The sequence below is a fragment of the Pseudophryne corroboree genome, chromosome 11, assembly GCF_028390025.1.
Source record: "Pseudophryne corroboree isolate aPseCor3 chromosome 11, aPseCor3.hap2, whole genome shotgun sequence".
Taxonomy (NCBI): domain Eukaryota; kingdom Metazoa; phylum Chordata; class Amphibia; order Anura; family Myobatrachidae; genus Pseudophryne; species Pseudophryne corroboree.
In genome coordinates this window covers 33217085-33232320 of record NC_086454.1, presented here as the reverse complement: position 1 = coordinate 33232320, position 15236 = coordinate 33217085, and the positions used below count along the sequence as shown (strand labels likewise).

The 15236-nt window shown below is 43.5% G+C and overlaps 2 protein-coding genes across 6 annotated transcripts in view; one reads left to right on the top strand and one right to left on the bottom strand.

Annotated features, from left to right (window-relative positions):
• LOC134968628 (extracellular calcium-sensing receptor-like) overlaps positions 1–240 on the top strand; it is a 155048-nt gene extending 154808 nt beyond the window's left edge. Inside the window, exon 9 of the mRNA XM_063944161.1 lies at positions 77–240. Within this exon, the coding sequence (XP_063800231.1) occupies positions 77–240 (164 nt within the window). The remainder of the gene's footprint in view (positions 1–76) is intronic.
• Positions 241–11926: 11686 nt separating this feature from the next.
• SBF2 (SET binding factor 2) overlaps positions 11927–15236 on the bottom strand; it is a 585530-nt gene continuing 582220 nt past the window's right edge. For all 5 annotated transcript variants that reach the window (XM_063946447.1, XM_063946443.1, XM_063946444.1 and 2 more), the window contains one exon: positions 11927–13393. In XM_063946447.1, coding sequence (XP_063802517.1) covers positions 13295–13393 — 99 coding nt within the window. In that variant the 3' untranslated portion in view covers positions 11927–13294. The remainder of the gene's footprint in view (positions 13394–15236) is intronic.

The window sequence follows — 15236 nt, the reverse complement described above, 5'->3', positions numbered from 1 at the left end:
CATCTAAAATGTTCCAAACGAACGTTTGCATAGTAATCATAAAGAACTCTTGATTATTAACTGTTGACATGTACAGAACATGTTGAGCATGTCATGTTATATGGACAGTTCACACTTACCTTTAAAGATATCTCATTGTTGGTTGACTATAAAGACAGTTCACTTACTTGGGCTGGAGACCTTCCAGTGCTCAGTAATTCATCCAGTGGGGATAACAAAATCTTTATCCAAGAAAAATGAAGAAGGCGAGTGATATAAATTAAAGTATAGCTTGGTTAATCAGTAAATGTCCCATTTTATAGCGGCATGCAGCAAATGAAGCATTGACTCTTGACAGCGGACAAAGACCAGTTGGTTCATCTAGTCTGCTCATTGCACTTGGGTTGATACGATAATAGCTTTGAAATGAACTGCGGGGTGGAATTGTACCCAAGAGACTTATACATTTCAATCTAAAAAAAGAGTAAAACACAACATATTTCACTTGTGCATTGACCTGTAACTGGAGGATATAATTGTGTAGACCACAATAAAACATGTACTACATAATTGCTGTGTGACAACAGACAAATGACTGCTGGCCATGTATGTTATAGGATAATAGACAATGTGTGGTTTTCCAAGCATAAAGATGTGACTCATTAATAAAAATTGAATTGTCTGCTGATAAAAATTTTTTTTTTACAACATTAACATAGATGGATGGTTACAAGACAGGGGTGAGGGATACTATGGAATCGGGGTACCATGGTGTTTCAGAGCTCAGTGCCTTCCATTGTACCCTCTCATAATTACCAAATAAGAACTGTTCTGTTATAAAGTAAACCTCATGGGACCTGCAGTGTAGTAGGGTCCCTTGCCGGAAGCTGCAGGCTTAAATGCATTGATGAATCCATGAACTAATACTCCACTGTTTATTATTGTTAGATAATACAGTGAATGCAGAGCCCCTCTGAATTCTATTTAAACAATGTGGTCACAACCCGTGTTGCACCCCAAATCTAGGAATAGGGGAGTGCTGTGGAATAGTGCTTTATATATATATATATATATATATATATATATATATACACACACACACACACACACGCACACATACATACACACACACACACACACACACACACACACACACCACTGAATCACACTAAACAAGTATTCTTTAAGCTGAGTACACACTTATACAATTGTAAGCCCATTCTTCTGATATTGGGACCGTTCAGCGTATAGGAGTGTATGCAGTGCCAATGCAGGAACTTCAGGCAATAAATGCTCCTGCAACAGTTGGGACCGGAGGTCGCATGTCATGTGCTGCACAGCCAACCTCCATAGAGGAGCCCCCTCCTCCACGGCTGGATACACACCGCTCTACTGATTGGGAACGCTTAACCCTATCAGCCAGGAATCAAATAAGGTGTGTGCTTAAGACAGTAGCTAGCTCAAGCTCTCCGCTATAATGGGAACACTGGTACATATTACAACACTGGGTCCCAGATGTTTGATACAAACCATTATAAAAGGTTTTTTTTTTTTCTATCAATGGTTTGACTGCTGCATCCTTGGGGCCTTATTCAGCAGGGATTGCAATGTTTCGTTTTCACAATTTGGACAATTATCGAAAGACTGTACATTTGCTGCGTATGCAATGCACGTGCACCAGAGCCGCATTACCATCTCGTACGTTCACAATATTAAAAGCAAAAACGTAGGCGTCATGGCCATTTGGCGGATGGGTCTCTGATGTCATCTGTGATTTACTTGCATTCAATAGCATGTGCAGATTTGTGAATGCGCTGGCTTAGCGCAGATAGAATTTATCCCTTCGATGTTCCTTAATTTGAGCAAGGATTGCGATGCATACGATGCGCATGCAACGCAAACACTGCAGGGGGCATCTTATTCCATTTCTGGGTGGCAACTACCTGTGTGATTCTTTGCAATTGAGTTTGTAAAAAAAATCCCACTTTTAGCAGCAATAGCAATCCTTGCTGAATTCAGCCCCGTTAAACCCCCCCTTTTCTCTTAAACCTTTATACACAGTGTCCTCTGTCTTTGCAGGCTTGTTTTACATTTATAAATATTAAGCACCTACACTGTACACTAATCACAAGACGGTACATAATGAACTTATTGTTTCTAATTACTTTCATCAAAACATCAGGTGTCATCTAAAATGTATTTTATTGCATAAAAACTTTTCACACTCTAAATCAATTTGGGTTTATTTTACTCATGTACTAATTATATAGTTTCTCTGTTACTTGGATGACAACACAAATACATACACATCTATGACACTGAGCTTTAAAGAGAATGTAATAGTGTAACTGTCCAGTCTTCTGCCCACGTCACAGCAGGAGAAGACATCACACTGCTTGGCTTCTGAATTTCCATTTCACTTGTTTTTCGCCAGAACACCCCCAACACTTTCCATAGAGCGGATACAAAATTCAGTGCAAGTTACAAGCAAAACGTATCATTTATTGTTGAATGAAAACCAATGGAATATTGCACATTCTGGATTTCAGACTCTCCAGTATGGAACCTCATTGCCCACGTTGACGTTTGACTTTTTGATCGCATAACTGCTCTTCTGACGTTGATATTTACAGATTAGTAATGGGTGTAAAAAGATAATTACCAACAAGAGGAAAACACAACAATAAAGTTTATCAATAGATTGGCTCTGTAGTCTCCACGTCACACAACAAACTACGGGGGTCATTCCGAGTTGATTGCACGCTGTTTTTAGCAGCCGTGCAAACGCATAGTCACCGCCCACGGTGGCGACTATGCGTGCGAACGCCTGTGCAGCCAAGCTCTACAAAAACATTTTGTGCAGTTTCAGAGTAGGTCTGAACTTACCCAGCCCTTGCGATCACTTCAGTCTTTTTGGTGTCAGAATTGACGTCACACACACGCCCTCCAAATGGCCGGACACGCCTGCGTTTTCCCTACCACTCCCAGAAAACGGTCAGTTCCCACCCATAAATGCCCTCTCTCTGACAATCACCTTGCGATCGGCTGTGCGTACGGATTCTTTGTTAAATCCATAGCTCTGCAATGATCCGCATTGTACCCGTACGACGTGCATACGCATGCGCAGTAGAGACCTGATCGCAGCGAAAATTGGCAGCGTGTGATCAACTCAGAATGACCCCCTACATTCTCAACATCGGTGCTTGCTAAAAAGAAAAAAAAGAAAAAGAAAAAAAAAAGTGACAAAAATGTACGCAAAAAATAAATAAAAATGTAATCCCCAGGAAAGTTAGAGAAAAGCATCAGCCAATGTTTTCTGTACGGTTTCCTTTAGCTGACAGGTTTTTGGACGTATCTTATGAACCACCAACCCCGTGTGCCAACAACCAGTGCAGCAGTAAGTCTTTGTAAGCCCTGCAGGTGCTTGCTTGTTCAGAAAGTGAAGTTTGGTTTAAAGAAATAAAATCTCTAGCATAAAGGTAAATCTTAAGTAAGAGACAAATATAAAGGTACACACCACCTGTACCCCTGTTTTATTCCTGAGCTATCGGTTATTATTGTTGATGCAGTCATGTGGGCCAATGAGATTCTTGTGTTATTACTTACATACAGGCTGGGAGACGTCTTTTTATAGGCTGATGTCAAGAGCACAGCGCGCATTCTCCCACTCTACATGGAGTGCTTGTTCTCATTATCAACACGATATGCGATACATATAATTGGTAGCTGTTCCTACAAATTTGAGCTATACTGAGTAATTTAAAATAAGAATTTACTTACCGATAATTCTATTTCTCATAGTCCGTAGTGGATGCTGGGGACTCCGAAAGGACCATGGGGAATAGCGGCTCCGCAGGAGACTGGGCACAAAGTAAAAGCTTTAGGACTAGCTGGTGTGCACTGGCTCCTCCCCCTATGACCCTCCTCCAAGCCTCAGTTAGGATACTGTGCCCGGACGAGCGTACACAATAAGGAAGGATTTTGAATCCCGGGTAAGACTCATACCAGTCACACCAATCACACCGTACAACTTGTGATCTGAACCCAGTTAACAGCATGATAACAGAAGGAGCCTCTGAAAAGATGGCTCACAACAACAATAACCCGATTTTTGTAACAATAACTATGTACAAGTAATGCAGACAATCCGCACTTGGGATGGGCGCCCAGCATCCACTACGGACTATGAGAAATAGAATTATCGGTAAGTAAATTCTTATTTTCTCTAACGTCCTAGTGGATGCTGGGGACTCCGAAAGGACCATGGGGATTATACCAAAGCTCCCAAACGGGCGGGAGAGTGCGGATGACTCTGCAGCACCGAATGAGAGAACTCCAGGTCCTCCTCAGCCAGGGTATCAAATTTGTAGAATTTAGCAAACGTGTTTGCCCCTGACCAAGTAGCTGCTCGGCAAAGTTGTAGAGCCGAGACCCCTCGGGCAGCCGCCCAAGATGAGCCCACTTTCCGTGTGGAATAGGCTTTTACAGATTTTGGCTGTGGCAGGCCTGCCACAGAATGTGCAAGCTGAATTGTACTACAAATCAAACGAGCAATCGTCTGCTTAGAAGCAGGAGCACCCAGCTTGCTGGGTGCATACAGGATAAACAGCGAATCAGATTTTCTGACTCCAGCCGTCCTGGAAACATATATTTTCAGGGCCCTGACTACGTCCAGCAACTTGGAATCCTCCAAGTCCCTAGTAGCCGCAAGCACCACAATAAGCTGGTTTAAGTGAAATGCTGAAACCACCTTAGGATGAAATTGAGGACGAGTCCTCAATTCTGCCCTGTCCGTATGAAAAATTAGGTAAGGGCTTTTATAGGATAAAGCCGCCAATTCTGAGACACGCCTGGCTGAAGCCAGGGCTAACAGCATTACCACTTTCCATGTGAGATATTTTAAGTCCACAGTGGTGAGTGGTTCAAACCAATGTGATTTTAGGAATCCCAAAACTACATTGAGATCCCAAGGTGCCACTGGAGGCACAAAAGGAGGCTATATATGCAGTACTCCCTTGACAAACGTCTGAACTTCAGGAACAGAAGCCAGTTCTTTTTGGAAGAATATTGACAGGGCCGAAATTTGAACCTTAATGGACCCTAATTTGAGGCCCATAGACAGTCCTGTTTGCAGGAAATGCAGGAAACGACCCAGTTGAAATTCCTCTGTAGGGGCCTTCCTGGCCTCGCACCACATTTACGCCAAATACGGTGATAATGTTGTATGGTTACATCCTTCCTGGCTTTGATCAGGGTAGGGATGACTTCATCCGGAATGCCTTTTTCCTTCCGGATCCGGCGTTCAACCGCCATGCCGTCAAACGCAGCCGCGGTAAGTCTTGGAACAGACATGGTCCCTGCTGGAGCAGGTCCTTTCTTAGAGGTAGAGGCCACGGGTCTTCCGTGAGCATCTCTTGAATTTCCGGGTACCAAGTCCTTCTTGGCCAATCCGGAGCCACGAGTATAGTCTTTACTCCTCTCCTTTTTATGATTCTCAGTACTTTTGGTATGAGAGGAAGAGGAGGGAACACATACACTGACTGGTACACCCACGGTGTTACCAGAGCGTCCACAGCTATTGCCTGAGGGTCCCTTGACCTGGCGCAATATCTGTCCAGTTTTTTGTTGAGGCGGGACGCCATCATGTCCACCTTTGTTTTTTTCCAACGGTTCACCATCATGTGGAAGACTTCTGGGTGAAGTCCCCACTCCCCCGGGTGAAGATCGTGTCTGCTGAGGAAGTCTGCTTCCCAGTTGTCCACTCCCGGAATAAACACTGCTGACAGTGCTATCACATGATTCTCCGCCCAGCGAAGAATCCTTGCCACTTCCATCATTGCCCTCCTGCTTCTTGTGCCGCCCTGTCTGTTTACGTGGGCGACTGCCGTGATGTTGTCCGACTGGATCAACACCGGCTGACCCTGAAGCAGAGGTCTTGCCTGACTTAGGGCATTGTAAATGGCCCTTAGTTCCAGGATATTTATGTGACGTGACGTTTCCATGCTTGACCACAAGCCCTGGAAATTTCTTCCCTGTGTGACTGCTCCCCAGCCTCTCAGGCTGGCATCCGTGGTCACCAGGACCCAATCCTGAATGCCGAATCTGCGGCCCTCTAGGAGATGAGCACTCTGTAACCACCACAGGAGAGACACCCTTGTCCTTGGAGACAGGGTTATCCGCTGATGCATTTGAAGATGCGATCCGGACCATTTGTCCAGCAGATCCCCCTGAAAAGTTCTTGCGTGGAATCTGCCGAATGGAATCGCTTCGTAAGAAGCCACCATCTTTCCCAGGACCCTTGTGCATTGATGTACTGACACTTGGCCTGGTCTTAGGAGGTTCCTGACTAGGTCGGATAACTCCTTAGCTTTCTCCTCCGGGAGAAACACCTTTTTCTGTACTGTGTCCAGAATCATCCCTAGGAACAGCAGACGTGTCGTCGGAATCAGCTGTGATTTTGGAATATTTAGAATCCATCCGTGCTGTCGTAGTACTACTTGAGATAGTGCTACTCCGACCTCTAACTGTTCTCTGGACCTTGCCCTTATCAGGAGATCCTCCAAGTAAGGGATAATTAAGACGCCTTTTCTTCGAAGAAGAATCATCATTTCGGCCATTACCTTGGTAAAGACCTTCGGTACCACAAACAGCGTGGAATAATACCCCTTTCCCTGTTGTAGGAGGGGTACCTTGATTATCACCTGCTGGGAATACAGCTTGTGAATGGCTTCCAATACCGCCTCCCTGTCGGGGGGAGACGTTGGTAAAGCAGACTTCAGGAACCGGCGAGGGGGAGACGTCTCGAATTCCAATTTGTACCCCTGAGATACTACCTGCAGGATCCAGGGGTCCACTTGCGAGTGTGCCCACTGCGCGCTGAAATTCTTGAGACGGGCCCCCACCGTGCCTGAGTCCGCTTGTAAGGCCCCAGCGTCATGCTGAGGACTTGGCAGAAGCGGGGGAGGGCTTCTGTTCGTGGGAAGAGGCTGTTTGCTGCAGTCTTTTTCCCCTTCCTCTGCCCCGGGGCAGATATGAGTGGCCTTTTGCCCGCTTGCCCTTATGGGGACGAAAGGACTGAGCCTGAAAAGACGGTATCTTTTTCTGCTGCGAGGTGACTTGGGGTAAAAAGGTGGATTTTCCAGCCGTTGCCGTGGCCACCAGGTCCGATAGACCGACCTATTTAAACTTTTACTCTAAGCAGCTCAGGAGAGCCACCTAGATTGCACCCTTCTCGTTCGGGCACAAAATCTTAACTGAGGCTTGGAGGAGGGTCATAGGGGGAGGAGCCAGTGCACACCAGCTAGTCCTAAAGCTTTTACTTTGTGCCCAGTCTCCTGCGGAGCCGCTATTCCCCATGGTCCTTTCGGAGTCCCCAGCATCCACTAGGACGTTAGAGAAAAGTTTTAATTGTTAAAGCTGCCACTGTTCCAGCCATTGCCTTCACACTCTGTTTTGCCTTGATCCAAGATCTTCAGACTGCAGTGTAACAAATGAAGGGAGGGCGCTGCCTACAGCCTAAGCAATCGGACAGCGCAGGACAAGAGATGCGTAAGTGAGATCCAGCCGCTCAATAAGACACGGCAGAGTGCCAGGTCTACAGGTACTGTTTTTAGTTGCCGGATAATATATTTGGGAGATTCAAATGGGGAAAACAACCACAAACATGAGACATATGAGAACGCGGAAGCATTTCAGATTGTAGACAGAAACCAAAAACATCACTTTGGTGCACTCCCAAGTTTTTGCTCACGTTTTTAAATTATTTTTAGCTTTAAGAAACAGTGAGACAGAGCCTCCAGATCCTAATTTAGGAAACAGAAAACCAACAGATGTTAGCTCCTTAGGGTGTTTCCTATTGCACTGTTGCTTAGTTCCGCTCCATCTGTCTATGTACTAATCTAGCACAGACTGTACACACTCCTTGGCAGGCGGTTACTCACACTTCCACTGGAGACCTCCACTGAAGGATGTTTTATTACTAGTATCGTTTCTCACTGGCACAGAAAACCATCCATACACCATCAAATCGCTTTTAAATCATCATGTTTTTAATTTTGCCTTCATATGTGTTAAACGGAATCTTATATAACGAAGTAGAAAAAAATATTGCTGTTATGGCATTTATCCCTTTTTATATGGAAGAATTGAGGTTACCCATACAGTACTTGCTGACTTTTCAGTCTCCTCTCCTGGGGAAGCCCAGAGTGGAGACCCTACCGGCACGGCAAGGTTTCTCAGCACCCTAGGCAAAACTTCAGCCTACTGCCCCAAACAACCATCAATACCCAAGTCCAAGCCCTTCAGATGAAATTGTGACTTATAAGGTTCTACAGCTACAACTTGCATTAAGTACAAGAAAGTTTCTTTCAAAGACATCCATAATTTTGTGATAGGAAGACTCAGTTGGGCCCCCTTCCCAAATCCCTGCGCCCTAGGGAGCTGCCTAATGGTAGAGCCGGCCCTGCCTACTGGCCACCCATGGGGGAAATCTCACGTCATTAGGCGGGGCTAAAATGATGCAATGTGTCTCATTTAGCCCCGCCCCTAAACACAGCTCCACAATTCCAGTGATTATCTCCCCATCCTGCCCGCTTCATCAAGAAGCGGGTGGGAGGCGGGAGATTAGTCTACTTTTGTGGGGATGTGGGGGACTATACGAAAAATCGTGAGTCTCCCACAACTTCCAGGAGAGTAGGCAAGTAATGTATGATGTTACCATTTATTTATTCAAGAGATTGTATGTTGCAAAATAGAAAAAGGGATTTCATATCTAGAAACCCATTATACTGGAGGGGAAATGTGAATTATTTATTGTAACTGTTACAGGCAGACAATCAGTAGTTTTACATTTTCTAGTTCTCAAAATAACAGGTAATCCCCCCCCCCAAAAATAAAAAATCTGGATCGTTCCAAGCACTGATCAGAGATCCCATAGTGGTCATGGAAATTCAATAGGGCTGACAGGGAGACATTAGAGAACTGGGGGAGTTGGAAGTAATTACAAGATACAAGTAACAATAATGACTGCAGCCTTTCATTCTGATAGCAATGATAATAGTCCTACAGCATTATAAGGCAATGTCTAGAGAAACACAATAGGAAAAAACACACAGTACGGAGCTAAGGGCCTAATTCAGACCTGATTGCAAAATCTTTCTCTAATGGGCAAAACCTTGTGCACTGCAGGGGCGGGGCAGATGTAACATGTGCAGAGAGTTAGATTTGGGTGAGTTATTTTGTTTCTGTGTAGGGTAAATACTGGCTGCTTTATTTTTACACTGCAAATTAGATTTCCGTTTGAACACACCACACCCACATCTAACTCTCTCTGTACATCTGCACGTTACATCTGCCCCACCTGCACTGCATATGGTTTTGCCCATTAGAGAAAAATGTAGCTGCTGCCATCAGGTCTGAATTAGGCTTCAAACCTTCTTATAGATGCCTTCCAATCTATTGTAGCTAACACGGATTACACAATAGAGCAGTATTTCCATATATATAGCCATGCTTGAGTCCAGATGGTTAAATCTAATTGATTGAGGTACTGTACTGATGAAATAAGCTGTGCTCAACCATAGATATCCTTAAAACATGGACTGTAATGGCGGAGTTTGGATAAAATAAAGTATTCTACCAGTATAACAGTGTAATCCTCACGTAGCAGCACACTGCATGGCCAATACTGGAATTTTTTTTTTTTATGGAATAATGCAGATTATACATCATTTCCCTCCCAATGTTTTTTTTTTACCATTTCCTTCTCTAAATTGTTAAAATAAATTTACATATTGGAGCTGATTGGCTGGTGCCTTTATCACCTTGCACTTATCACTGGTTTATCACTTCCTTATGCCTTCTCCAGGTTAATACATCTGACCCAGTGTACTTTAACATATGCTGCTGGAATGTGTATGCCCCACATAGTGATCCACCATGTAAGTCAGTGTTAAGTGTATTCAATTAGACCACCAGTACAAGATGCACAAGCCTCATCTTGTCATCGCCATGATGTACTTACTAGGCTAAGCCTCCAGGATTTACCGCCAACATCCAGGAATGTTCCTGCATCATGATACAGTTAAAAATTAAATCAGGAATGGTTTCTAGAAAATCGAAAACATTTAATTGTCCTAATATCTGTAAACGGTCTTCATAATAGAACGTCCTGAAATATCTCCTTGACTTCACCATTTCTACATGGAATAGTTATTAAGATTAAAAAAGACAACACTGTCGGGTGTAGCCCCTTCTATGCAAACTAAGAAAAATTCAATTAGAAACTCTTAGCGGAATCTGAGACATGTAATACCGCCTACTTGCAGAGGTTCCGCTGACGTCAATATGTACTGTAGCCTTGTTTCCTTGGTCCAACTGACTCATGAATACCCCTTTCAGAGATAAGCCAAAACACTGTGAATGCGCTTCGACCTGGGTTCGGCTTATTTCCGAAAGGGTCTACATGTGTTGACTGTTCCGGCTCATGTGACCCTTCAACCGACCAGAGTTATTCTCTGGACTAGCAACCCGGGTCAGTACCCTTTCTCCTGTCTGAAAGGTATGACCCGTGTCACGCCTAAAACAGAGCTGTCTGTCTGGGAACAGTATTGCTTGGAGATGATGTCATCTCCAAGCACCCACTGTATGCTGGAAGACCCGGGTCACTGGAAGACATGGGTACAGCGTGAAAGTTGACAACCCGGGTCGTCATCCATGTGTGAACGGGACCCTTGTCAGAAAGCCCCGGCTTCAGGTCATGCTCAGTGTCCCGGGTCCAAGACGGATTGCAGCCGGGGTTTTACAGTATGTCTTAAAGGGGTATACCACAGAACTGGCAAAATAATTTGATTGAACAATTGTAAATGGCCAAGTGGACTGAGTATGAATGGGAGGACCAATTATCAGCTGCAATAGTCCTCTCGTCTCTCTACTGTAATAGGGTGGCTAGTTTCCCCAAAAAAGTAGAGGCACTATTCTGGATGATGTCTCTTGCCAAGCAGTATGAATCAAACAATCATCTGATAACATTTAATGATGTATGAAGACATAAGTAAAAGTATTTAACAATTTATAATTTTGCTGTATACATCTTTCAAGATTATCTTTTACATAATATGCGACTTTCTTAGATGACCTTTCAGTCCAGCTCCTAATGAAGGAGATAAAATCTGACCTATGTGCCCCCATCCCCAGTAGTACTTAATAAAGAGGTAAAGAATCCGTAACCCGTCAGCTGTTTTGGAACTGTAAGTCCCAGCTCCAACTGTCGTTGTCTGCAAGAAAAGAACACAACGGCACCTATCGTTTGAACAGCCCCAGCTGCCAGATACATGACAGTCAGACTTAAGGTCAAACAACACAGGAGCTTCATAGGATTTTAAATGAGAAAAAAAAAATGCAAACAGAAAAATTGTTCTAACACACTACATAAAGCAACACTCACCTACTGTATGTTTGTTTTAGGAGCCTTTGTGAACTTAATGCTGGCTACATCTAATGATAGGAGCTTCCCTGTAAAACGAAGTTCAAAATAAAACTGGATTACCCTCGCCAATGCACAAACTTCACCAACATGTCATAAGAAACAAGGCAATTAGTAGGTGCCAAAATGCTGCATTTTTCAGGATTATCCCATTTACTGGTGATGGCCAAAAACAGCCTATTACTGGATTATGAATTAGAACATCTCGTATGATAAATAACATAGCCAAGTGGTCATCCACCAACTCGCCACTCTTATATAGGCAGGACCATGCTACTCAGTCTAAGTTACCCTGACCCTATGCTGTCCATCCACGCACACTCTCATTTAGGCAGGACCTCCCCCATGTTACTCAGTGTAAGTTACCCTGACCCTATTAGGTAAAGGTTGAAGAACTTGGTCATCCATATTCTGTATAGGCTCCAGTGACCCCTTGTGAGTGCATTTCAGATTTATTTATGGCTCTTTAAACGGGGCAGTATATTTATTACAAGATGTTTAGCTTACACGTCATAACAAATACACAAGATTGTTAAAATGAGTTAAAAAATAAAGTTTACATTTTTTTATCGCTAAACTCCGTCTAATAAACAAGGAAATCTTCATCTTTTAAAGTACATAAAAACCCCCCAAATTGACTTCATATACAGAAGAAAAACACAAAATGTGCAAAGTGTCAGTTTCACCTGTGTCAATTTAGAAACCAAGTGTTACAAAAAGCTCACGGGTGCCGCCATATTTGGGGAAAAAGAAACAAATAATAACAATTAAATAACAGATGTGGTTTCTACTGGATAGAAATGTTCAAGTTTGGTTTTGGCACGGTGCAGTGAAACGGACGTTGTGGCTTCACCAATTGTTGTGGTCGTAGAGTCAGTAAACAGGGTCAGTTTGGTTAATTTAACACCACACCCGCCAGGATGCCAAGAGTGCGACTCTCTCCGCAGTGCAAGAAACGTGATCGGAAATTTACACAAATAGTTTGATCAGACATAAAGGTACAAAAAATGATGTATATACAGTACAAATTTTAAGATAAACATATTAACAGTTTAAAATGTAATTACTCCAGTCAATATATATCACAAGTGGTCACACCTAGTTTTATCTTAAAAATAAAATAAAATAAATTGTTGACGGGGGAATTAATTTAGGGTGTCCAATTCATTCACAATACTATGTACATAATGGTCATTCCTTACTGTCCTTCATATGTTCCAAGTGCATGTGCTTAGGATTTCCTGTGTAGTGCGCATTTCTATATATTGTATATACAATAAGAAGAGTTAGCTTCGCCTTTGGCGACAGGCAGTAAGAATCGCACACAGTATTTTGCAGGTGTGTACTTTTGACCTAATGTAACAACTATACAATTCTAGAATAAAAGGCTTCACACAGCACTGACACTACACACAAATTCAGGAATGGAGAAAGATCGAACAGTAAGGGGTTCTGTAAACGTCTCAGCCCGATATAATCAGACTTACTGCTTTGTGCTGCCAGCAAAACAACTTCGATTCCTATTGCCTCTTTGTAGTAAACATTTTGGGAATGTTTGAATTAGCTGCATATGTAATACTTGTTTAAAGGCTTTAAGATTCCAAAAACTGCACCTTCTCCTTAAGTAACAGTGGAATGATAGTCACTAAGTGCCCTGCCCTGGTACTGCGAGGTGCTAGTGGTCCCATGTCATCGCACAACTCTCCCGCAGGCAATGGAGTGTTCTAGAGGAATTTGCTACCTGGAAGAAAAGAGCACTTTAACAACACGGAATAACAGACGCTCCTTTCTAGAGAAAGAAGAGATATGGCTGACAGTGTCCCAGGTGCCATTCTATGCATCCGATATACAGCTCTGTATCTTGTCCATCCACTGCTGGGCACTTTGTGCATCCTGAGCACAGAAATTGTACACACGCTTGCTGGTTCTTACCTGAAATCCAAAATGCAGAAGAATGATGTCAAGTACAGCTCAGGGGGGAAGATGTATTAACCTGGAGAAGGCATAAGGAAGTGATAAACCAGTGATATGTGCAAGGTGATAACGGCACCAGCCAATCAGATCCTAACTGTTAATTTACATATTGGAGCGGATTGGCTGGTTCCTTTACCACCTTGCACATATCACTGGTTTATCACTTCCTTATGCCTTCTCCAGGTTAATACATCTGCCCCCCGGTTTCTTACATCTCGTTTAATGTGGAAACATTTTTATTTGATGCCATTAACTTTAAAGCGCAGTTTTCCTCCCCAGCTACTTACTGCTCTTGTGGTAATGTACACAGATTTCTGCGGCCAAATAATGTTAGCTATAGACTACAAGTGCTATAAGTATCAGCATTTGGAGCTTGATAAATAACTTCAATTCATGTTGAAGACAATGGGATTGCGGTAATAAGCCCCACAGACCCAAGGTCTGGAAAGAGCCTCAATGATTGGAATTGTGTGCCCGCTATCGTCTGCGGTGGGAAGGAGGGGAGCTGATCTTTGTGGTTTCCCAGGCTTATCACAAGTCCATCCTGGAACTGGGTTTGAATATACTAGAGGGACTCTGGATTATAGTGGAATCGCCGGTTACCTAGGGCTGGCTGGATAAGGATTTAGGGAGGTACATGCTGCCCTTAATTTTATTATTACACATTGCACTAACAGTTCCCACCCACTCCTTCAATGGGTCACTGGGACAGAACGCAGTGGGGGTTCCGTGGAAATTGTAGCAATATATAGTATAAAATGACAACAGTACAATAGTACATTTCAGCATCCTACTATACTCCAGAGAAAGGAAGCTATCCATCTCTTTTTTTTAAATGTGTACTTTTTGCTATTGAGTAATAACAGAATGTGACATTACAAATATTTTTAGGTCTTAGAATTGATTATTAAACTTGATGATTAAAATTTTTTTTATCCGATACTCAACTATTTTATTTGATGACCTTTAAGTGCTGCTACAATTTTTTAATCATTTGGAGGGGGGGTTTCAATTGAAAAATAAGAATTTACTTACCGATAATTCTATTTCTCGGAGTCCGTAGTGGATGCTGGGGTTCCTGAAAGGACCATGGGGGATAGCGGCTCCGCAGGAGACAGGGCACAAAAAGTAAAGCTTTAGGATCAGGTGGTGTGCACTGGCTCCTCCCCCTATGACCCTCCTCCAAGCCTCAGTTAGGATACTGTGCCCGGACGAGCGTACACAATAAGGAAGGATTTTGAATCCCGGGTAAGACTCATACCAGCCACACCAATCACACTGTACAACCTGTGATCTGAACCCAGTTAACAGTATGATAACAGCGGAGCCTCTGAAAAGATGGCTCACAACAATAATAACCCGATTTTTGTAACTATGTACAAGTATTGCAGATAATCCGCACTTGGGATGGGCGCCCAGCATCCACTACGGACTCCGAGAAATAGAATTATCGGTAAGTAAATTCTTATTTTCTCTATCGTCCTAGTGGATGCTGGGGTTCCTGAAAGGACCATGGGGATAATACCAAAGCTCCCAAACGGGCGGGAGAGTGCGGATGACTCTGCAGCACCGAATGAGAGAACTCCAGGTCCTCCTTAGCCAGGGTATCAAATTTGTAGGATTTTACCAACGTGTTTGCCCCTGACTAAATAGCCGCTCGGCAAAGTTGTAAAGCCGAGACCCCTCGGGCAGCCGCCCAAGATAAGCCCACCTTCCCTGTGGAATGGGCATTTACATATTTTGGCTGTGGCTGGCCTGCCACAGAATGTGCAAGCTGAATTGTATTACACATCCAACTAGC